We start from the raw sequence: 21,343 nt of genomic DNA on the forward strand, positions 1-21,343 counted from the left end.
AAGGATGAAGAAGGAAACTTTTTGAAAGTACAAGAACAAATTATATTTTAGAAGTAGGAATATAGAAAATAAGAACAAATAGGAGAAGATAAATTTCTATAATGTAATGGTTAGACTATGAAAAGGACATTAAGAGCTATAGAAGACATGCACTTTAGATTCATTACAGTGCTACAAGAGATGAAAAATTGTCGTTAGGAGCAGAGGCAAGATATTGGAGCTAAAAGTCAGCTTAGAAGAAGTTTAATGGAGATCTTTAGAATCATAATTGTGATTCCCTTCTATGTGGAAATGAATGGTAAGAGTCATTGGTTTAAAATTCTCATTAAAGAAGTGAGGATCACATAAATGTTTATTCAGAGATTTGGAGCATTGAATTCTCTGACTTGGAGTGAATGAAGCAAGGACATTGCATCTTTTTTAAAGGAAAAGTGGATAAATATTTGAACTGGAGGAAAATACAGAACTGTGGGAGAATGAGGAAGTGGGATTAGTTTTGGATTGCTCTGATAAACACTTGACAGAGACTGGTATAGTGTATGGTCTCCCTCCGTACAGTAAACCTTACTAGTGCAACATGAACTGTGTGAATTAATTTGAAATGGCATAAGTGGGCATAAGTACAATTGAATGAAAACATCATTTGTTTGTGTTCAAAATACTGTTAATTTTAGAAACAGTTTATATTTGCACCATGTGATGTGCTTGTGGCAACTGAGGTATTGGGATAGGAGTCACAGTTGGTTTTGACTGCTGAGCAACTCACAGTTCATTGTATGTTTGTTTGGACTTGCACTGTGTCAGATGGCTAATGGCTTGTTGTCAGGTTTGTGGAAGCTGGGAGGTGGGGGGAGGAAGTGGTATATCCTGAACATGTAATGCTGTGCTTAGCCTGCACATAATTAGCTGCGGGAGGTTAATGTCAATATTAAACCACTTCCTGGCACTTACACACTAAACAGCAGGAGTATTTTTAAACGGTAGGAAACTGGCAGAATGAACTGTTTACCCTACATGTGGTGTTTTGATTTTTAAAGAAAATCCTCCTACGCCTGATGTTTCCTTCCTGAATATGACTTTTTCAGAAAATAAAATTATTCTTCTCTCACTTGTTTCCTCTGTCATTGCTTGCTGGAGAATCTTGCTGCTACCATGCCCAAGTAAACTTTCTTTACATAAAACTCAGAGACCAGTACCAGCCTTTTCCACCATGGGAGAAGGAGGGCTGGTGAAGCAAGGGACTTCTCAATGTATTTAATTTGATTATAAGTGGTTGGTGTAAATCTCATTTTATAGAAATATGTAGATGAGTTTCTGCTTTCTCTGTTGGAAAGTTAATATATTGGTGACCATTATTTATCATAGCCACTTTTTCTGAATGTATCTTAGTGATGAATGTCATAATTTCTGGTATCGTACTGAAGAAACAGGCACAAAAAAGAATCAAACTTTCATTAATACCAGCAATGTTGATGTCTTAAAATATAAAGACAACATCCTTGGTTCTTTCAGTTCCTCTGAGTTTCTTCCATCCCAACATTTTTTCTCACATTCATTTGAAAACTCATAGCATGAAAACTCCTGGTTGTTGAATGCAGAAGCAGAAAACAGAACAGTAAAATATTTTTTATTTACTACCACTATAAGAGGAAGGTCAGAGGAGAAAGGAAAACAAAGTTGCAAATATTGTTGAAATTTACGACGACAAGGCGCTAAATATTTTAAAACATTTCCAGTTATTTTCTAGGACCATATTGAGCAATATTCCTGCCCTTTAGTGTTAATAAGAGGATAATAATCAACCTTACATGAGACATGGGTGATTGTCAGTGGAAATCCAGGGAGGTGGTTGTTGGGAGGAGGGAATTGATTGGATGCTTAGAACTACGTTTGTCATTTATTCAGTATTTCCATATGATGTAAGCAGACCTTTTTTGTTCGAATCCCTTTCAATAACCTTTTATTTGAATATAGAGGAGCGGAGCTAACGACGTAATAATGTTTTTTTTAACCGATGAAATAACAGTCCAGGTTTTTTTTGAAGTTTTTGGTTGCTTTTGTTTATTTTTTTTTAATTTTGGGGTTCTCTTTTCATATAATCAAATTTTTTTTCAAATTCTTTTGTATCATGTTCACTTAGTAAGAGATCGGGAGGTTCAGATTATATATTTTACTCCCTGTGTTTGTATATGTCAACTGTTATTATTGTAATCCCGATCTCTTCGCACCATGTGTGTAATCACTATTGCTATGTGTATTAATTTGAAATTTAATAAAAAGATTGAAAAAGAAGAGAACTACATTTGCTGTAGTGATGTTCAATTTTCTTTAATACAGTTTTTGTTGGTCTCTGAGTTGAAGTAGCCACTTAACTATGGCTTGTCTAATTTGAATCCTGATGTGGAGTGGAGGTACAATGATTTATCAGAACTTCCACTGTCAACATTTCATGCCAGCAATTAGGCAAGTTTGACTATATTGGGTGTCTTGAAGAGAGACATGCTGTTGCTGAACAAGTAATGAATTGAAGGTATGATTTTTCTCACAATCTGTTGCCCGTTTAAGTGACTAAGCTGTAGAAGAACAACTTTGCAGAGAATATTGGCATCAATGGAAGGGAAGCGGGGAGCAATGTCCCTGATACAAGATGCATGGTAACATGCATTCAGCTTCTTACAGTTTAGTGTGTGGTAAGTGAACTCAAATAAGAGCACAGTATTCCACAACCAAATAGCAAAGAGCAAGAGTGACTAAGATTTCAGGTGATTTCTGAAGGCTTTTGGCCAGTCATGGGTGGAGAAACACATAAACAGAGTGATCATTTAGGACATTAATAAGATTGTGAGAGGCACTTGCATTGTGCAGGTGAGTTGAAAACGCAACTTCTGGCAGAACTCTGCCATAAACTATATATTGAAAGCTGCTTCCAGAGTGGAAAAGTCACTGACTTAAGTGCCAAAGCCGCTGTCATTTGGTCATTCCTCTCAATATTTGTTAAATGTTGCTGTGTGTCAATATTTGCTGTATTTGCCTACAACACTTAACAAAATAATTAATTGGCTGCAAAGTACCTTGTAATTTTCACATCTTTGACATCCTTCAATACAAATATAATTCTTCTTCCTTTAAAAAAAGGTTCATATCCTTACTTATCCTAATGTTAAATCGTATATCTTTTCCTCCAAGTAGTCTTTAGCTTAATATGTATGGGCTTCCATTGTGATTTTAAAAAAGAATTGTAGTTTGCCTTGTTCCTCATTATTCAGGAGGTTCAGAAGCTCTTGGGTTTTAGCCTGGAGCGGTACTGAATTGGTTGAGGACGGAAGAGACTGTAGGTGCTGAAATCTAGAACAGAAACAGAATGGTGGAAAACTCAGCAGGTCAAGCAGCATCTGTGGAGGAAAATGTGTAAGTCGACTTTGCATCAGGACTGAGGGGGATTGCCAGTATGTAGCAGTATGTGGGTGGGTGGGATAGGGGCTGGTAGGTGGAACTAGATGGGGAGTGTGGGGGGTGAGACAGAGTAGGTAGGTGATAGGTAGCGCAACTTGGGAAGGGGATGATGGGCAGATAGAACCAGGTGGGCAGAGGCGATGGTGTGTAGGTGAACACTGGTAGTATAGCTTTCCTTAAATTGGAAAATTTATACCATTGGCTTATAAGCTACCCAAGTGGAATATGAGATATTGTTTTTCTAATTTGTACTTGGCCTCTCCATGGCAATGGAGAAGGTCGAGGATAGACAAGTCTGTGTGGGAGTGGGAAGGATAGTCAAAGTAACGTGCACCAGTAGTTCAAGATGGCTGTTGTGGACAGGATGCAGCTGCTCTGCAAAATGGTTGCCTAGTCTATGCTTGGTTTCACCGATGTAGAGGAGGTCACATCGCGAGCACAAGGTTGGAAGAGGTGCAGCCTCACCTGGAAGGGCTGTTCAGGTCCCTGGACAGTGGTGAGGGAAGAGGTAGTGTTACACCTTCTACGATTGCAGGGGAAAGTGCCAAGGGACGGAGAGCTGGGATGGGGAGGAATGAGCAGGCCAGAGAGTGGTGTTTTGGATGCGGAGGCTGCTGGGGTGAAAGGTGAAGACTAAGGGAGTTCTGCTGCTGTTCTGCTTGGGAGAGGGTGGTGAGAACAGATGTGCAGGAAATGAAGGAAGTACATGTGAGGACTCCATTGACTATGGCAAAGGGGAAGCCATGCTTCCAGAAGGAGGAGGACATTTCAGAAGTCCTAGAGCAGAAGGTCTCATCTTGAGAACAGATGTGACGGACTCAGAAAAATTGAGGAAAAAGTGGATGGCATCCTTACAGCAGGCAGAGTGGAAGGAGTTATAGTCGAGACCTCCCCCCCCACCCACCTGGTTCCATCTAACTATCATCCCCTCTATATCTGATTCCACCTATCAGCCTCTATCCCACTCCCCTGCTATATACCGGCAATATTTCCAGTTCCCTGTCAGTCCTGATGCAGGGTCTCGACCCGAAACATTGACCTTTTGCCTCTGTAGATGCTGCTGAGATCCTCCAGCATTCTGTCTTTGTTCTGAATTGGCTTAAGCAGTTACACGACTTCAGTGACCTTGGAGTGAATGGAGATGTAATTACCTAGGGCCCCACCCCGAGTGATGTTCAATGGTCTGCACTGAAAACTATAGTCAATGACAAAGGACAGGATATGCCTTGCCTTGGTGGTATCCACAATTATAAAGTCTACTGATGCTCATTCTTTGGAGAAGGGCATGAAAAATCACCACTGCCTAAGTACTTCTGCTAGAAATGAACTCCAGCAGAGTTGGTGCCTTCAGGAAAGAAGGTGAAATATATACTGTCTCATTTCGTTACTCTAACTGCTGTAAAATCTGAGGGGTGGTTAAATTTGATGGCATCAGAAAGTGATTGCAGGGGTTTCGATCCACAACTAACTCTGCCCCTTGAATGTAATGTAGCTAATTCCATGCTGCCTGCACATTTGAATGATTGTCACATTCAACTTGTGGCAAGTGCACTGCTTGTAAATTAGATGGTGCAGTGGAGGGCCAGTAAAGTGAGAGACTAGCATTACTTGAAACTGTATGATGAACCTTGGTTGGGCAGATGGAAAGGTGGAGAGATGTCCTATATCACCAGGTATGACACGGTGATGCACAAATAGTCATACTATGGGAAGGGGTGTGTTTGCATGTGCTAACCCCAGAAGGGAGGTGATGCTGACCATTTGACCAGTTAATGAAGATGTAGCCAATGGCAGCAATGGAGCCATCAACAGTAGTGCTATCCTACTGCTCACATCACACTTACATCTCCAGAAACCAGGCTATTACTTTCCTGATCTCCAGACACCTGGTCAGAAGGCAGTGGAGACAAATAGCCCCAGAGATCAATGTAAGGAGTAAATCCCAAGTGAACAGTAGATACTGTGGGTGCAGTGCTGTAAGAAGTTTATGGATTTTGCACAAGTGGTCAAGGTGAGCAAGTGCATTTTCAAATGCATTGTCTTACCATGTGTATTTTTAGCTTCAGGCAGTGCTCAATTCACCACACCCACATCACTCACCTGCTGACAGTTGCTATCAAAATGACTCATACTTGGCATTCATGTGGTCTATCACACCCTCATTCTCAGTAATCAAGACACACCCACTTCTCACAACATATTCGACACTGCCAAATGTTCAACCATTCATTTCTCATGTTTCTCACCACAGAGAAGGAGGGCATTGGGTCCATTGAATTTGTGGCAGCTCTCCAAACATTTCCAATGAATCACATTTCCCCACTTATTTCCGTTTTCTCTCATATGCCCATTAACTCCACCCAAGTGATTTGTGGACCACACATTCCTTGTTGGACAAGGTGGTGCACAAATAGTCATGGAATGAGATCGAGTCCACTTCCATACACTCACCCCTGTGTGTGGGCAAGCCGACCATTATTGGGAGGCCAGTGGCAACACAGAATATCCTAGTATCACAGCACATCCACCTCTCCAAAACCCAGACTTTCTTTTGATTCATAACCTGCAGATGAGAGAACTATATGATTCTTACTTTCTCCATTGCCACTCCCTTGCATATTTTTTCATTTCAAAAACCCAAGAGCTGCAATCAAGCTAAAGACTGATCATCAAGGCACTCTGTCACTTGATTTCATACATCCAGCACATATATTCTTTGTTGACTCATTTTTGAGATCTGTGTGTTGCTGGCAAGCCAGCATTTATTGCCATCCCTTATTGACCTTAAGAACCTGGTGGTGAGTCATCTTCTTGAACTATTGCAGTCCTTCTGGTGAATTATTACACCACAGCAGAAGACCACTTGACCAATGAGTCTGTGCTGGCTCCATTTCCCTGCTCTTTGCACATAGCCATCCAAATTATTCTATCTCAAGTGTCTATCTAGTTACCTGCTGAAAGCTCTGATTCATTGATTCTGTTTCCACTACCCTCATAGGAAGTGAGTTCAAAATCCTAGCTCGTCACTGCACAAAAAAATTATTCACATCCTCAAATATTTTGCTCAAAATTTTATATATGTGGTTGAACCATTTGTTAATGGGAACTACTTCTCTTTGTTTGCCATGTCCAAACTAGTCATGATTAATAAGGCTTCTCTGTTTCCCCTCTTCCTGGGTTGTCAGTAAAATATTGACTTATGCTGGTGTACAAGTTCATAGTTAGCAATAGCCTTTTAGTAACTTGCCTAAGTAAGAATTATTCGTGTGTTAGCACAGAATGTGTTTCAGCAAATACAACCACATTATATGTCACATCCAAATGGTCTTGTTTTCTCACCTGCCACATACCTAGATTTTTCTGTGGAATTAGTATTATTGTGATCGTAGCAAATAATAATACACTGAAGCAAGCAAATTGATTTAATTGTGTATTAGATATTGAACTCTGAACTAAAGGTTTTAATCTATTTTTTTTTAAACCAGAGACACTTGATATTGCATTTAAGTTAACGCAATTGCTAAATGAGCATAAAATGTAGAAGTAAAACATTTTGTACGAATCTGTCTTCAGATCACATTCACTTTTTTGAGGTGTCTTGAAGTATTGAGATTCTTGGTTTTAAGTAATTGAATCCTCAGCTGCAAAAAACAATGGGTAAAATTCAAATTATAGGAAACTTCTGTTACTTATATCAATACAGTCAACAGCAATTCTAAAACAGCAAAACAATATGATCTGGATCAAAGACCCTTTTGCACATAGTAATCTAACCAATTTTGATAGATATTTAATTGATGACAGGTGTATGATGCAAATTTGTAAGCCCACATTGTTGATTTAACTTCTGTTGCCTCCTTCAGGGAGCCATTTGCAGCCTTCATTGCAGCAGCAGGATCTGTTCTGAACACCATCGTGGTGATGAAATACATCCCAGAACATACCAAATCCGTGAGACAGGAAAACAAGTCAGGTTAGTTGAGGTTTGTGTGTGTCACACCACAGTCCAGCCATGACTAACAGATCTTGTTGAAAGCTTATTCCTTCATATGTCTGTCCTATATTTTCTGGTTTAAAAGTTTTCTTGCCCTAGCCTTCCTGTCCAGAAAACTTTGATTTCTCAGACATTGAACACTCTCAGACGTTCCATCAAATCATTAGATGTTGTGGAATGCCATTTGACCAGTCAGGTCTGTGCTGCCTCTTTAAAAGGGCTGTTCAATTTAATCCTAGACCCTATTTTGTTCCCATAATCCTGCGAATTCATACAGTTAATATGTGTCCAGTTGCCGCTTGAAAGTTCCTGTGGAATCCGATTCCAGCATCGTGTTAGGTAGAACATTCCAGCTCCTGACAACGCCCTCTGTGAAAAAAGTTTCCTAATTTCCGTTCTAATATTTTTGCCGTTTATTTTAAATCTTTAACGTCTGGTTATCAACCCACTTGCCAGAGTAAACATTTTTCCTCCGTACTCTATCATGGAGGTCTATTGAAGCCAGATATGCAGCATTCAACTCCTGCCAAAGCAGTACTTGTAGGCATCCATCCACAGGAACTGTCCAACAGGGATTGAATAGTGCAGCCAAGAATATGATTACTGTCCAATTTTTTTCCACTCCTAAGCAATACTGAGGTCATGTAATGATCTTTTGATTTGAATCAGCTGCCTCAGTAGAGAATAGGATGTGAACTTGAGGTGTTTTCTCACAGTTGGTAGTTTGAAAATCTCTCCCAAATGGTGGACATTGAGTCAATTGAAACTTTTGAGACTGAGGTCTGAAGATATTTGTTAAGTAAAGCTATCATGGGTTAGGGCACAAAGATGAATTAAAGGAGATAAGTTATAGATCAGTATAATATACTTGAGTTTGTTAATTTAATTTAACTTAATTCACTTAATTTAGTTTGTGTAGCTCAGTATTACGTCAACATTTTAATGTACCAGATCACAGGAAAAGTCCATCTTTTTTATTATTAAGCAACAGTGGATGACTCCTGTGCAGGAATTGGAACATAGATGAGTGCCTGTGAAGTGGCATGAAAGTCTGCTTTCAAATGGTTGCTTGGTTCACTAAGGGGATTTGGGCATTGTCAGCCCAGTCCCAAGAGGGACATTATAAATTTGCATTACTTTGACAGTTTCATTTAGAGAGGTAATATAAAATATGTATTTAAGATACCGCTCTCCCCAATATTTCAGCAGAGTATGTAATAAAGTCATGAGCAACTTCCCCAGAGGATGTGTCGGTAAAGACACTAAAGCTTGTAGAATAGAATATCCCATATTAAATCATTGGATTATGCTGATAGAGAAGAAAATGAGGAAATCACCAAGGGATGAGTGATAAAAAATATATTTAGTGAGAGTATATGTGTGAAACAAGGAGCATGCAAATCAGTGAGCAGTGACATCCTCATTTTAATTCTAGAAATGGCTTCCAGTAGGAGCGTCTTCAATGTGAAAGAAATTTTCAGACTGTTAAACATCCCTGGAGCCACAGAAATACTTGCCATTAAAGCCATCACTGGACTGCCCATGGGTAAGTCATCTTTCAGTACCTGTTTGAATATGAAAGAGACAGCTGCTGAGTAAGTTTTTGCTTAATGCGATTTATTGTAATTGTCACCATTTCTGCAGTGGGTAAGTGACATTATATTTTGTATATTTATATAATGCACAGGCACTATATAACAAATATTACCATATACTGTTTCATATAATAACTGCTAATCAGATTATGATTCCCTTTTTTCTCCTCAAGAATATAGCTCAGCTGGTTCTGTTCATTACTTCACCCAAGTGAATGTATGTGAGCCCAAACATTTGCGTACTGGTGCCAAGAATGAGGAATGGTGTATCTGGGCCCTACTAGCCCTGGGTTGATGGTGTCAGGCAATCTTTTTAGCCAAAAAACTTCAGACAGATCCTGGTAGAGTTTGAATAAAAAATTCGTCTGTATCATCAGGAGTTGGATTGGCTGAGACCCAGGTTAGGAACCTTGTAAGGTGTGGCATAAATCTGTGAAAATTGAGGTAAAGAACACAGCAAACTCAACAAAGAAATCTGAAGGTGAATTTAATGTTTGGGCAGCTATTTGCAACACAGGACAAAATGTTTACTTCACAGAAAGACTGATAATCCAAGGAAATAATTGGCACTGCTAAACATAATTTGCAGAAATAAACAGGTTTGGGCCTATCTTGAGGCAGGTTTACTGATTAAAATATTATGAAGATTTGTGTAAAAATGCAGTTAGGTACATTTAGAAATGCAGAAGTACTTCGGGGAAATATGGCAGAGGTCTTCCGTGCAGTTTGGAAAAGGGTCTGGCAAACCAGATATTGAGTTTTTATTCATAGAATCATAGAATAATCCAATGAAATATTAGTCGGAAGCCATTCAGCCATCATGCCCATTAGAGCAAACCAATTAGTAACCCTTCCCAATTACTACTTATTTACTAACTAGGAGGAATTTGTTTAGTCCATCAGGTCCATGTTAGCTCCTGCAAAGCAATCCCATAAGTCCCATTTCCCCCTCTCCTTATTTTCTTGTATCCCTGCTACTTATTCTTTCTCACATTCTCATCATCACCCCTTTGATTCTTTTGCCACTTACCACCTAGACCAGCACATTTTTTAGGATGTAAGAGGAAACTGGAGCACTTGGAATTTGTCAATTGTGTTCAGGGAAGTTTTCTAAATCAATATATAGAGGTACCAACGAGAGAGAATGCAATAATTGATCTCCTATTCGGGAACAAGACACATCAGGTGACAGAAGTATGTGTAGGTGAGCATTTTAGGTCCAGTGACCATAATGTCATTAGTTTCAAATTAATTATGGATAAGGACAGGTCTGGTCCTCGAGTTGAGGTTCTAAATTGGAGAAAGGCCAATTTTGTGGAAATGAGAAAGGATCTAGGAAGAGTGGATTGGGATAAGTTGTTTTCTGGCAAGGATGTGTTCATTAAGTGGAAGGCCTTCAAAGGCAAAATTTTGAGAGTGCAGAGTTTGCATGTTCCTGCCAGGATTAAAGGCAAAGTTAACAAGCATAGGGAACCTTGGTTTTCAAGGGATATTGGTGATCTGGTTAAGAAAAAGAGAGAAGTGTAAAGCAGGTATTGGCAACTAGGAACAAATGAGGTACTTGAAGAGTATAGAAAAAGTAAGAAAATACTAAAAAAGGAAATCAGGAAGGCAAAAAGAAGACATGAGGTTGCTTTGGCAGATAATCTGAAGGTAAACCTGAAGGGTTTCTGCAAGTATATTAAGAGTAAAAGGATAGTAAGGGACAAGATTGGTCCCCTAGAAGATCAGAGTGGTCGTCTATGTGTGGAGCCACAGGAGATGGGGGAGATCTTAAACAGTTTTTTTTGCATCAGTATTTACTCAGTAAACTGGCATAGTGGATATGGAAGGAAGGGAAACAAGCAGTAATGTCATGGAACATATAGAGATTAAAGAGGAGGAGGTGCTTGCTGCCTTACAGCAAATAAAGGTAGATAAATCCCCCAGGCCTGATTAGATATTTCCTCGGACATTGAGAGAGACTAGTGTAGAAATTGCAGGGGCCCTGGCAGATATATTTAAAATGTCCTTAGCCACGGGTGCAGTGCCGGAGGACTGGAGGGTAGCTCATGTTGTTCTGTTGTTTAAAAAAGGATCTAAAAGTAAACCAGGTAATTACAGGCCAGTGAGCCTGACATCAGTAGTGGGTAAGTTATTGGAAGGTGTTCTGAGAGATCGGATATACAAGTATTTGGACAACCAAGGGCTGATTAAGGATAGTCAGCATGGCTTTGTGCGTGGTAGATCATGTTTAACGAATCTTGTAGAGTTTTTTTGAGGAGGTTACCAAGAAAATAGATGAAGGAAAGGCTGTGGATGTTGTCTACGTGGACTTTAGTAAGGCCTTTGACAAAGTCCCACATGGGAGGTTAGTTCAGAAGGTTCAGACACTAGGTATCCATGGAAAGGTTGGAAACTGGATTCGAAATTGGCTGTGTGGGAGAAGACAGAGAGTGGTTGTGGATGATTGTTTCTCAAACTGGAGGCCTGTGACTAGTGGTGTGCCTCAGGGATCTGTGCTGGGGCCATTGTTGTTTGTTGTCTATATCAATAATCTAGATGATAATGTGGTAAATTGGATCAGCAAGTTTGCTGATGACACCAAGATTGGAGGCGTAGTGGACAGCAAGGAAGGCTTTTAAAGCTTGCAGAGAGATCTGAACCAACTGGAAAAATGGGCCAGAAAATGGCAGATGAAATTTAATGCAGACAAGTGTGAGGTGTTGCATTTTGGAAGGACAAATCAAGGTAGGACATACACAGTAAATGGTAGGGCACTTAGGAGTGCAGAGGAACAAAGGGATCTGGGAGTTCAGATACATAATTTCATGAAAGTGGCGTCACAGGTAGACAGGGTTGTTAAAAAAGGCTTTTGGCATCCTGGCATTCATAAATCAAAGTATTGAGTATAGGAGTTGGGATGTTATGGGGAGGTTGTATAAGACATTGGTGAGGCCAAATTTGGAGTATTGTGTGCAGTTCTGATCACCCAACTATAGGAAGGATATTTGTAAGACTGAAAGAGTGCAGAAGAGATTTACTAGAATGTTGCCGGGTCTTCAAGAGTTGAGTCTCGGAAAGATTGAACAAGTTAGGACTTTATTCCTTGGAGCGCAGAAGAATGAGGGGAGATTTGATAGAGGTTTACAAAATTATGAGGGGTATAGACAGAGTTAATGCGAGTAGGCTCTTTCCACCTAGATTAGGAGAGATATGTACGAGAGGATATGGCTTTAGGGTGAAAGGGGAAAGGTTTAGGGGGAACATTAGGGGGAACTTCTTCACTCAAAGAGTGGTGGGAGTGTGGAATGGGCTGCCATATGATGTAGTAAATGCGGGCTCACTCTTGAGTTTTAAGAATAAATTGGATAGATAGATGGACAGGAGAGGTCTGGCGGGTTATGGACTGGGTGCAGGTAAACGGGACTAGCGGAATAACGTTTTGGCACAGGCTAGAAGGACCGAATGGCCTGTTTTCTGGGCTCTAGTGTTCTATGGTTCTATGGAAAAACCCGTGTGTTCACAGGGTGAACATGTAAGCTTCATGCAGACAGGACCCAAGGTCAGAATTGAACCTGAGTCACGAAAGTTGACTGGCAGCAACACTGCCTGCTGTGCCACACTGCTGATGCTGTGTTAAAGTTCAAAATCACAACAACCTGAAGAGACTGAATAATTAGACCAAGCCTCCAAATAACTCTTCTTCCTGTGCAATCCTTTGGGGTTGATGACTTACTTCTGTAGACTGAGGTGGTTGGTGGGATCCACAGACTTTGCCACAGGTGAGGCAGGAGGTGCTAGATGGGGTGGGTGGATGGGTTGTTTGAGAGGTTCTGCACTCCTGCCATCTTGCTTGGTCTCCATGTGCTCCTATTGAAGAAACTCAATGGTATTGGTTTATTATTGTCACTTGTACTGTGGTACAGTGAAAAACATGTCTTGCATTCCGATCATACAGGTCAGTTCGTTCACACAGAGTGCATTGATGTAGTACAGGTAAAAACAATAACAGTACAGAGTAAAGTGTCACAGCTACAGACCATTCTCCATATTGAGCACTCATAGGCCAGGGACTCCCACAAGTCGATATGAATGTTGCTATTTTTTTTAAGCGGTTTGACAATGTCCTTGAAGCAATTTCTCTGTCAAGCTGGAAATCTCTCACTGTGACAGAGCATAGAGTGCTTATTTCAGAAGTCTGATGTCAAGCATGCGAGCGATGTGGCCTGCCCATCAGAGCTGGCTAAATGTATTCAGAGCAGATGTTGGCCTGGGAGAGGACACTGGCATTGGTTCACTAGTCCTACTCATGGATATGGAGGATTTTGGAGAGAGAACATTGGTGGTACTTTTTTTGGTGCTTTCTGTAGATCATTAAAAGTCTATGACAATCCTCTGGAAAATGTGGACCATCTTTCATTTTTCAAGAGCTTCTTTCAATGAAGGCAGATATTGATAATTCACACACTTCCACTACACAAGCATTGCCTGTGGTTATCTGAGAAAAAGAAAGTTTAAAGATAAAATCTGCCCAGTTGGACCTAAGCTCATCGTCTACTCTGCAACAGTGATCCTGGCCCCTCTGTATGCTTTGGAGACACGAACTACCTAAGCAGGCACCTCCAAGTTGATACTAACATAAACACCAGACAACTGTACCTGATGTATTTCCTGCTTTTATACCGAATTATTACATTGACAGTCTATGTATCGAAAACTCTACAATGGTCCAAAGTTCAGCAAAGTAGTAGTTATGCACTTGTAACCATCAGAGGAATGGTCAGCACAGACCTGGTGGGCTGAAAGGCCTGCTTCCATGCTCTATCTCTCAATGAATGGTTGAGGGAGGTTTTGGCCAAGTTTAGAGATAATCTGTGCAGCAACACAGACCATTCATTCTTTGCATTCCTCAAAACCTGAATCGCAAATAAGTGGTTCAGCATGAAAGAATCATGAACTTCTGTGTGAGTGATCCGTGCATTTACAATGGCATTTTTGGATTCTGCTTGCTTATTCATGGAAGTAAATAGTTTACGTCTTGGATATATAGCAGATTTAGCTGTGGGGTTATTGCGGTTAAAAACCTTGCCTAATATAATGTGATACTATTCAATCTTGCGGGTCTGATTCTAGACTTTAAGAGCAATAAAATTAGCATGGTTGTCAGTTTTGGTGAGAAGTGGGGAGATATAAGTGGCAAGTGAGGGTATGATGAGACCAATGGTGGCAGCACACTTCTACCCCACGCTATGTAGATCTACACAACGAATAATCTCTGAATGAGTTTACTGGAGCAATGCTGATGTGCATAGAACTGTGCTGCAGTTGAAGTCTGAGGCCTTTGAGACAGAAAGCTTAAAATGTTATATGAAGTAAGGAAATGTCAAAAAACTTGCATTTTTCTTGCTTGATAGCAGTTGCATGTCTACTTGGGAACTGCCATTAGCAAATTCTGTGTGACCTGAATGCAGTCCTTCCTGCCTCACTGTTTTCAGTTCTTCTGTTTACTGGCATAGTCGACAGCAACAATATTCTGACGTGGAACATGAAACAGCGCAGGAGCAGGCCCTTCGGCCCACCATGTCTGTGCCAACATGATGCCAATTTAAACTAATCGCACCTGTCTACTCATGGTCCCTCCATTCCTTGCCTGTTCATCTGCCTAAGTGCCTCTTAAATGTTAAAGAGAATATCTTTAAGTGCTGTATACCCAAAAAATCCTCGTGATTATTTTCTATTAGTTTCTTCTCATTCTGTTCTTCCCCTTGCCTCCCTTTCTTTTATCACCCCCAAATGGCAAATCGTAATAGTGAGTCTGAACAATAAATGCTGTCAGGTTCAGTCCAATCCTGCCCTCATTCACATTAGTATACTTGCACAGGGCTCATGGGATAGTGATCAAAGGCTGGAAATTGAGTCTTTTTTTTCCACTTCCCTGGGATGGTGACACTGATCAGCTAACCTGGGAACAAATCTGATCTGTGTGATTCATCAGGTCATCCCACAAGATCGAGGAGACCCTCCCATTTTCTCTTTTACAGCTATTTCAACCTAAATAATTGGTGCTGTTCTTTTCCATTGAAGCATGATGCAGCTGCTGGAGACGCTGCAGACAATGTAGGGCCCTCCTGCCACTGCACACTGAGGGAGTGGAACCTGTGGGAAGAAACTTCTCCAACTTATCACTTATGTATGTAGGAAAATTGATATCTTGTTGACCTAATGTACTACAAAAGTTGACATACAAACGTACTGAATTAATTTGAAAATGTTATGAATAAGGTACATTTTGAGGGAAAAAATGGTGCTATTCCTAGTTAACATCCATTCTGCACATTGAAAACCACATGAGATTGATAAATAAAAATAGGATCATGCAAACTTGCCACGGTCATCCTTAAGCCCCAGAACAGTGATCATTGCAAGAATGCACAATTTAGAATTCATCCATGCCCCTTGTTTAACTCTTGTGTTTTACCGTAACAATGTGTGATTAAACAACTATGTTGGTGGCATACAAACTCTCCATTAAATCAGTCAAAAATTATCTGGGTAGTCTAAGCAATATATAGTATGTTGTAGTTAACACAAGTTTAAGGACTGCCTCCTATCTTACTTTGATTAAATAGAGAACTTGTTCAAGTTGATTGCATTGTACAAAGTATTATTACAAATTTTGTAGAAGCTTGCATGATATAGCTATCCTGTTCTGTTGCAGGGGTGTTCCAGAGTATGTTTCCGGTTGTTGCTATGGATTATTTCAAACTGGAAGCAGAGTACAATGGCTATCTCATGGCTTACATCGGTGTTCTGCAAATGGTAAGTGACATTGCAGTACGCTATCCAGCTATGCTGAGCAGTACTGGAGATAACTGCAAATATCAGAAGAAATCGCAATTCCCACAGCATTTGGCACAATATATAAGTAATACTGTATTTAAAATGTTCTTATTAAGCAGGTACAGGTTGTATTGCATCACACAATTCTTCCCTTCTTCCCCACTGACCAACATATGCACTGGAAAAGTGGATTGCAACTTGCCATTTATATTAAGGATTCAATGTATGATGTCTTAATTAGCTTGCGTTGAAAGATCTTTATTGCTTGTCAAGCCTAGTCTACAGAGCAGGACCTTAGCACCTTTTTACAACATGAAGTGGCAACTATAAACATCCAAGACTGTTGGGTGCAAACACAATTTTATTTTGCAATGCATATCACAAAACAAGAGAAGTATTAAGTATTTATGATGACAATAAAGTGGACTGATCTTTAATTAACTAAACAACCAAGAAAATCTAGATCAGTATAAGCTCAAACATCAGTTTACTATTTCTAAATATCTCTTCCTTGGTTGGGCTTTATTTGGTAACAGTCAAACCAAGTTATATTCAGTATCCCAAGATTATAATATAGACTTAGTTAGATTAAGTATCACGGTCTAATCAGTTGTAAATTTCCAGTTTTCCTTTGTGGTGTACACACAGGATCAGGTTTGGCTTTTCACTCTGCCTCTAGGAACACATGCATTGGGACCAAGTTTGCTGAGCGTTTCCAAAGCCTCAGGAGCAAATGAAAAGAGGCTTGACCTTGATCAGTATCAGGAGTTTATCTGCTTTGGTAGGAAAACTAGAAAAGCAGATTTTTTTGTTGAGAGATTAAAAGGTGTTGGTCTTGAGAACAAGTCATTGGAAGCTAACATACAAATACAACAAATAATTAGGAATGGAAGAGATATGTTGACCATTGTGAAAGAGGGTTTGAGTTCAAGAGTAAAGACTTCTTCCTTCACCTATCCCTGATGAGACTGCATCTGGAATATTATTGACTGATCTGGTCTCCAAATCCTTCCGAAGGAAGGATATATTTACAGTAGAGTCAGTGCAGTAGGTTGATGCCTAGGATGGGTTTATTATCTAATTGTCTAACTAATTCTATAATTTTGGATTTTTTTATTCTAAATTACATTTTCTGTGTCATGAAAGATGTTACATATAATTTGCTACGGCAACATGGTTTAGATCTGGTGTTTTCAGGGGAATTAAATGGAGCTTGGTACATTCCTCTCTCTCTCTCTCTCTCTCTCTCTCTCTCTCTCTCTCTCTCTCTCTCTCTCTCTCACTCTCACTCTCACTCTCGTTGTCGCTCTCTCGCTGTCGCTCTTGCTCTCGCTCTCGCTCTCTCTCTCTCTCGCTCTCTATCTGTCTCTGTTACAGTCTCTCTCCCTCCCACCCAACCTGCACCTGAAGCTTTGGAACTAAATCAGGTCATTGAAACCAAACATCCTGTGAAGTCATCATTACAATTACAATGTTTAAAAGACATGTAGACAGGCACATAGATAGAAAAGGCTTAGAGGAACATAGAACAGTACAGCACAGAACAGGCCCTTTGGCCCACAATGTTGTGCCGACATAGCTAATCCCTCCTACCTACAGAATGCCCATATCCCATTTTCCTCTCATTCATGTGCCCATCCAAGCCCCCCTTAAAAGCCCCCAATGAATTTTCCTCCACCACCCTATCAGGCAATGCATTCCAGGCATCCACCACTCACATCTGTAGAAAAAAACCTACCCCTCACATCTGTTCCAAACCTACCCCATCTCACCTTTAATGCATGCTCTCTGGTATTGGATCGCTCAATAATGGGAAAAGGATATTGCTTGTCCACCCTATCTATGGGCCAAATGCAGGCAAATGGGACTAGTTCAGATAGATATCTTGATCGCAGGGACGAGTTAGGCCAAAGAGCCTGTTTCTGTGCTGTATAACTCTATGACTGTTGTGAACATTCTAACTGCAGATCAATGCCTATGAGTTCTGCAAAGGAATTTCAGCAGTCTGATTGTCATTCATCTGTGAATAAGTAAATAGATGCTGCCGTTTCCTACTTGTCACCAGTACTAACAGTCAGCCTAAGCGTTGCCTAGGCTAACCTGAACACAGCAGCTGTACTGTTGGGGGACAGTGGCCTTATAATTAGATACGGTTGCTCCATGTTTTGGTTCACCCTGTGATCCAATTTCAATGAAAAATAAATAGTGAATGAAAATCTGTGGATCACAAAGTCCAGTTAAATCCAGATTATTTCTGGAGACGTGGATGTCACTTCCACAATTTTACTTTGTACTGGAGTGGCCCACACTGTCCACAGACGACTCCCTATAGAAGCTTGCCTCTATGGCCCAAAGGAAACTTCCCTGAGCATATCTTCATTGGCACCAAGGATCCCTGATTCTCTCTCACATCCTAGCTTGAGATCCTTGATCAGCCCATTTCTTCTCACCAGAGACCAACCCCAACACCCACATCCTATTTCCACAACCCTTAAGCCCACTAACTACCCAAATCTCCCCAATAAACATATACTGACCAAACCCGAGAACAATGATCGTGGTTCCTGACCCACACTCTGAACTGGCAATTGCAGGCTTTCTCCCACTGCTGATTGGTAGCAGCCAACCATTACTCCATCAACCCCACTCTACAAACACAAGCCTCCCTGAGGCTTTTCACTTCTGTGATCCCCCAAGTGTGGTCACCCCCGACCTCAGACATCACTCTGCACTGGACCTTACCAAGTGCAACCTCCTCTAATGGTGTGTACGAAGAACTGCCCTCTGGCATCGTCTTGCCCTTTGATCCTCTTTGATTTTAAGAATATGCCTCTGTTTTGATCTAGATTCCCCTACCCTACCTTTACTCATCATCTTTCTAACTTATCCTCTTAATTTAACCATCTGGCCCTTGTATCATTTGGGCTGCATGTACCCACCTGTTCCATGCCCCTCTCCACCACCACAATTCCCTTAATGGCCAGTGCATTTCTCTTGAATTCAGGGCCTGGAATTGAAGTATTCCAGACTGAGTCTGACCAAAGTTCTGCACAGCAGCAACATAACTTCCACCCCTTTGTTATTTCATCCTATTTCTGTGCCCCAGGCTGATTCAATGTTCCATTCTGCAAATAATTCCAGTTGGAAGGTATCAGTGAAATTGGAACTGCTCCTCTATTCCCCCTGTGCTGTCCACAGCCGATTGTGATCTGCATTACTCTTGCTGTAATCCTGCAGACATTCAAGTTTACCCTGCTTTTGATCTCCTTGGCATGTTAGTTGACATTTAGCCTGAATGTTCAAGGGTTGTAGGAAATGTGAATCTTCCACAGTAAATTATTGTGTAATCAGAAATCAACAGACCGAAAATTTCAGGTCTCTGGCAGTCATTACCTCCATGTCTTGTACTTTTGGACCACTGCTTCCTGCATCCACCACCTTTCTCGTTACTTCTTGCTCTCTGTTTCATTGGTATTAATGCCTGTTGCCTTTGCTCCACCAGTCCTCTCACTGCAGATGATCCTATTCATGTTAATGAGACTTTCTGATGGCCATGCTGATTTCAAACTTACTCATCAGTAAGTTCTCTATCCTGCTCTGGTAACAGCATCCTTGTTTTCTTTTTAAATGTATCTAACATGGTGTGAGGACTGGTGAAGAGGTGAAGAATTAGAGTAGATAAAAATCCATAACAATAGAAGCCACCATCTCCTAAAATGTTGCTTTGAAGATCAAATGAGATCTTTGGCTCTATATTTCTGAAGGAACAGAATAGTACCAAAGAAGATGTGGCTTTTAAATGCACTGTGCAGACTTGAGTGATAAAGTGGAGGTTCTAATGCCCTACAACACTGGAGGAGAGTTTGGCAGGCATGATAAGGTGTGCGTGGGGGTAAAGATTGTGGAGGGAGGGAGAGGAAAGCAGTGTAGCTAATAGGACTTGTGAAAGAGTCCTTTAGTCTGGGGCAATGAGATGTGCTCGGGTTTGAGAGCACAATAGAGAGAGAATCTGGTTTGACGGTCTAACAGAGAGAGAACCTGGAATTTCACAAAAACGGGATAGGTTGAAGGTGGGGTAATGGAATAGCATTTCAAAGAAGGGTTGCTTACCTCAGCATCGTGTGCTTTGGCAGAATCAGCTTCCGTGTAAAAGGATTGGCACACACAACAGGGGTTGACCTCTGCCTTGATGCCAAGGAACACTTCCGCTCCACATATTTGAAACATAGGGAAACATTCACTATAAGACAAAGAACAAACTTTGTTCGACTCACAGGAGCAACAGTGCTTAGTCACTTCATTTAAATAAACAGTTGCTCATAAATAGGATTATGGGCTTTCTGAATAACCAAGAGGGCGATGCTACTGATTGAAATCTCCATATATATTTGATGGTAAAAAGAAACCATGAATCATTTCCGCCTGCCCTAAGCAACCTTTGCTTTTTTGTGCATCACGTTACAAACACTCTCAAATCTAGTAGGCAAAAATACATGAATTAAAAACTTGGCCATTTAGGGAAAAAAAATTCTGGGAAATTCCTCTGTGAGGTGGTCCTTCTGCTGTTTATGCAGAACTTCTATGTGTTCTTGCTGTCTGGACTTGAGATTCTCAATATCATATCGTATACTCCTTCTCCACTTTGAGTGGTCATGGGCCAAGAATTCCCAAGAGTTACTGGGGATCTTGCATTTTTTCAGGGAGGCTTTCAGCACATCCATGAATCCTTTCCTCTGTGCTACTTTCACCAACTTTACTAATACCGATCCAGATAATCACAGTAGCTCTGTTAAACATTGCACATACATTCCATCTTCAGCTGCTTCATCAATGACCTTTCTTTCCTCAGTTGTAAGGTCAGAAGTAGGGATGTTCACTGATGATTGCACAATGTTCAGCACCATTTGTGACTTCTCAGATAATGAAGCAGTCCACATACAGCAGGATCTGGACAATATCCAGGCCTGGGCTGATAGCTGGCAAGGAACATTCACACCACACAAGTGACAGGCAGTGATGATATCCAGCAAGAGAAAATCCATCTATCACCCCTTGACGTTCAATGCCAACACAGAATCCCCCACTATCAATATCCTGGGGATTATCATTGACCAGAAACTGAATTGGTATTCTTGTCTAACCACTGCCTGCTTCGGGCTGACTGTCACCTACATGAAGATCAGAATCAGATTAATTATCACTGACTTATATGATGTGAAATTTGTTGTTTTGCAGCAGCAGTACAGTGCAAAGACATAAAATTATGAAAGTAAATAAATAGTGCAAAAAAAAGGAATAACGAGGTAGTGAATCATGGGTTCATGGAATGTTCAGAAATCTGATGGTGGAGGGGAAAGAAGCTGTTTCTGAATCATCGAGTGTGGGTATTCAGGCTTCTGTATCTCCTCCCCGATGGTAGTAGCAAAAAGAGGACATGTCCCTGGTAGTGAGGGTCCTTAGTGATATATGCCACCTTTTT

The 21,343-nt window shown here is 40.7% G+C and overlaps 1 protein-coding gene across 1 annotated transcript in view; it reads left to right on the forward strand.

Moving 5' to 3' along the window:
• Positions 1-21,343, forward strand: part of slc22a18 (solute carrier family 22 member 18) — a 93,740-nt gene that overhangs the window by 52,478 nt on the left and 19,919 nt on the right. Inside the window, exons 5-7 of the mRNA XM_052029046.1 lie at positions 7,317-7,426; positions 8,883-8,993; positions 15,743-15,843. Of these exons, the coding sequence (XP_051885006.1) occupies positions 7,317-7,426; positions 8,883-8,993; positions 15,743-15,843 (322 nt within the window). The remainder of the gene's footprint in view (positions 1-7,316; positions 7,427-8,882; positions 8,994-15,742; positions 15,844-21,343) is intronic.

The sequence above is a fragment of the Pristis pectinata genome, chromosome 14 (genome assembly GCF_009764475.1).
Source record: "Pristis pectinata isolate sPriPec2 chromosome 14, sPriPec2.1.pri, whole genome shotgun sequence".
NCBI classification, from domain to species: domain Eukaryota; kingdom Metazoa; phylum Chordata; class Chondrichthyes; order Rhinopristiformes; family Pristidae; genus Pristis; species Pristis pectinata.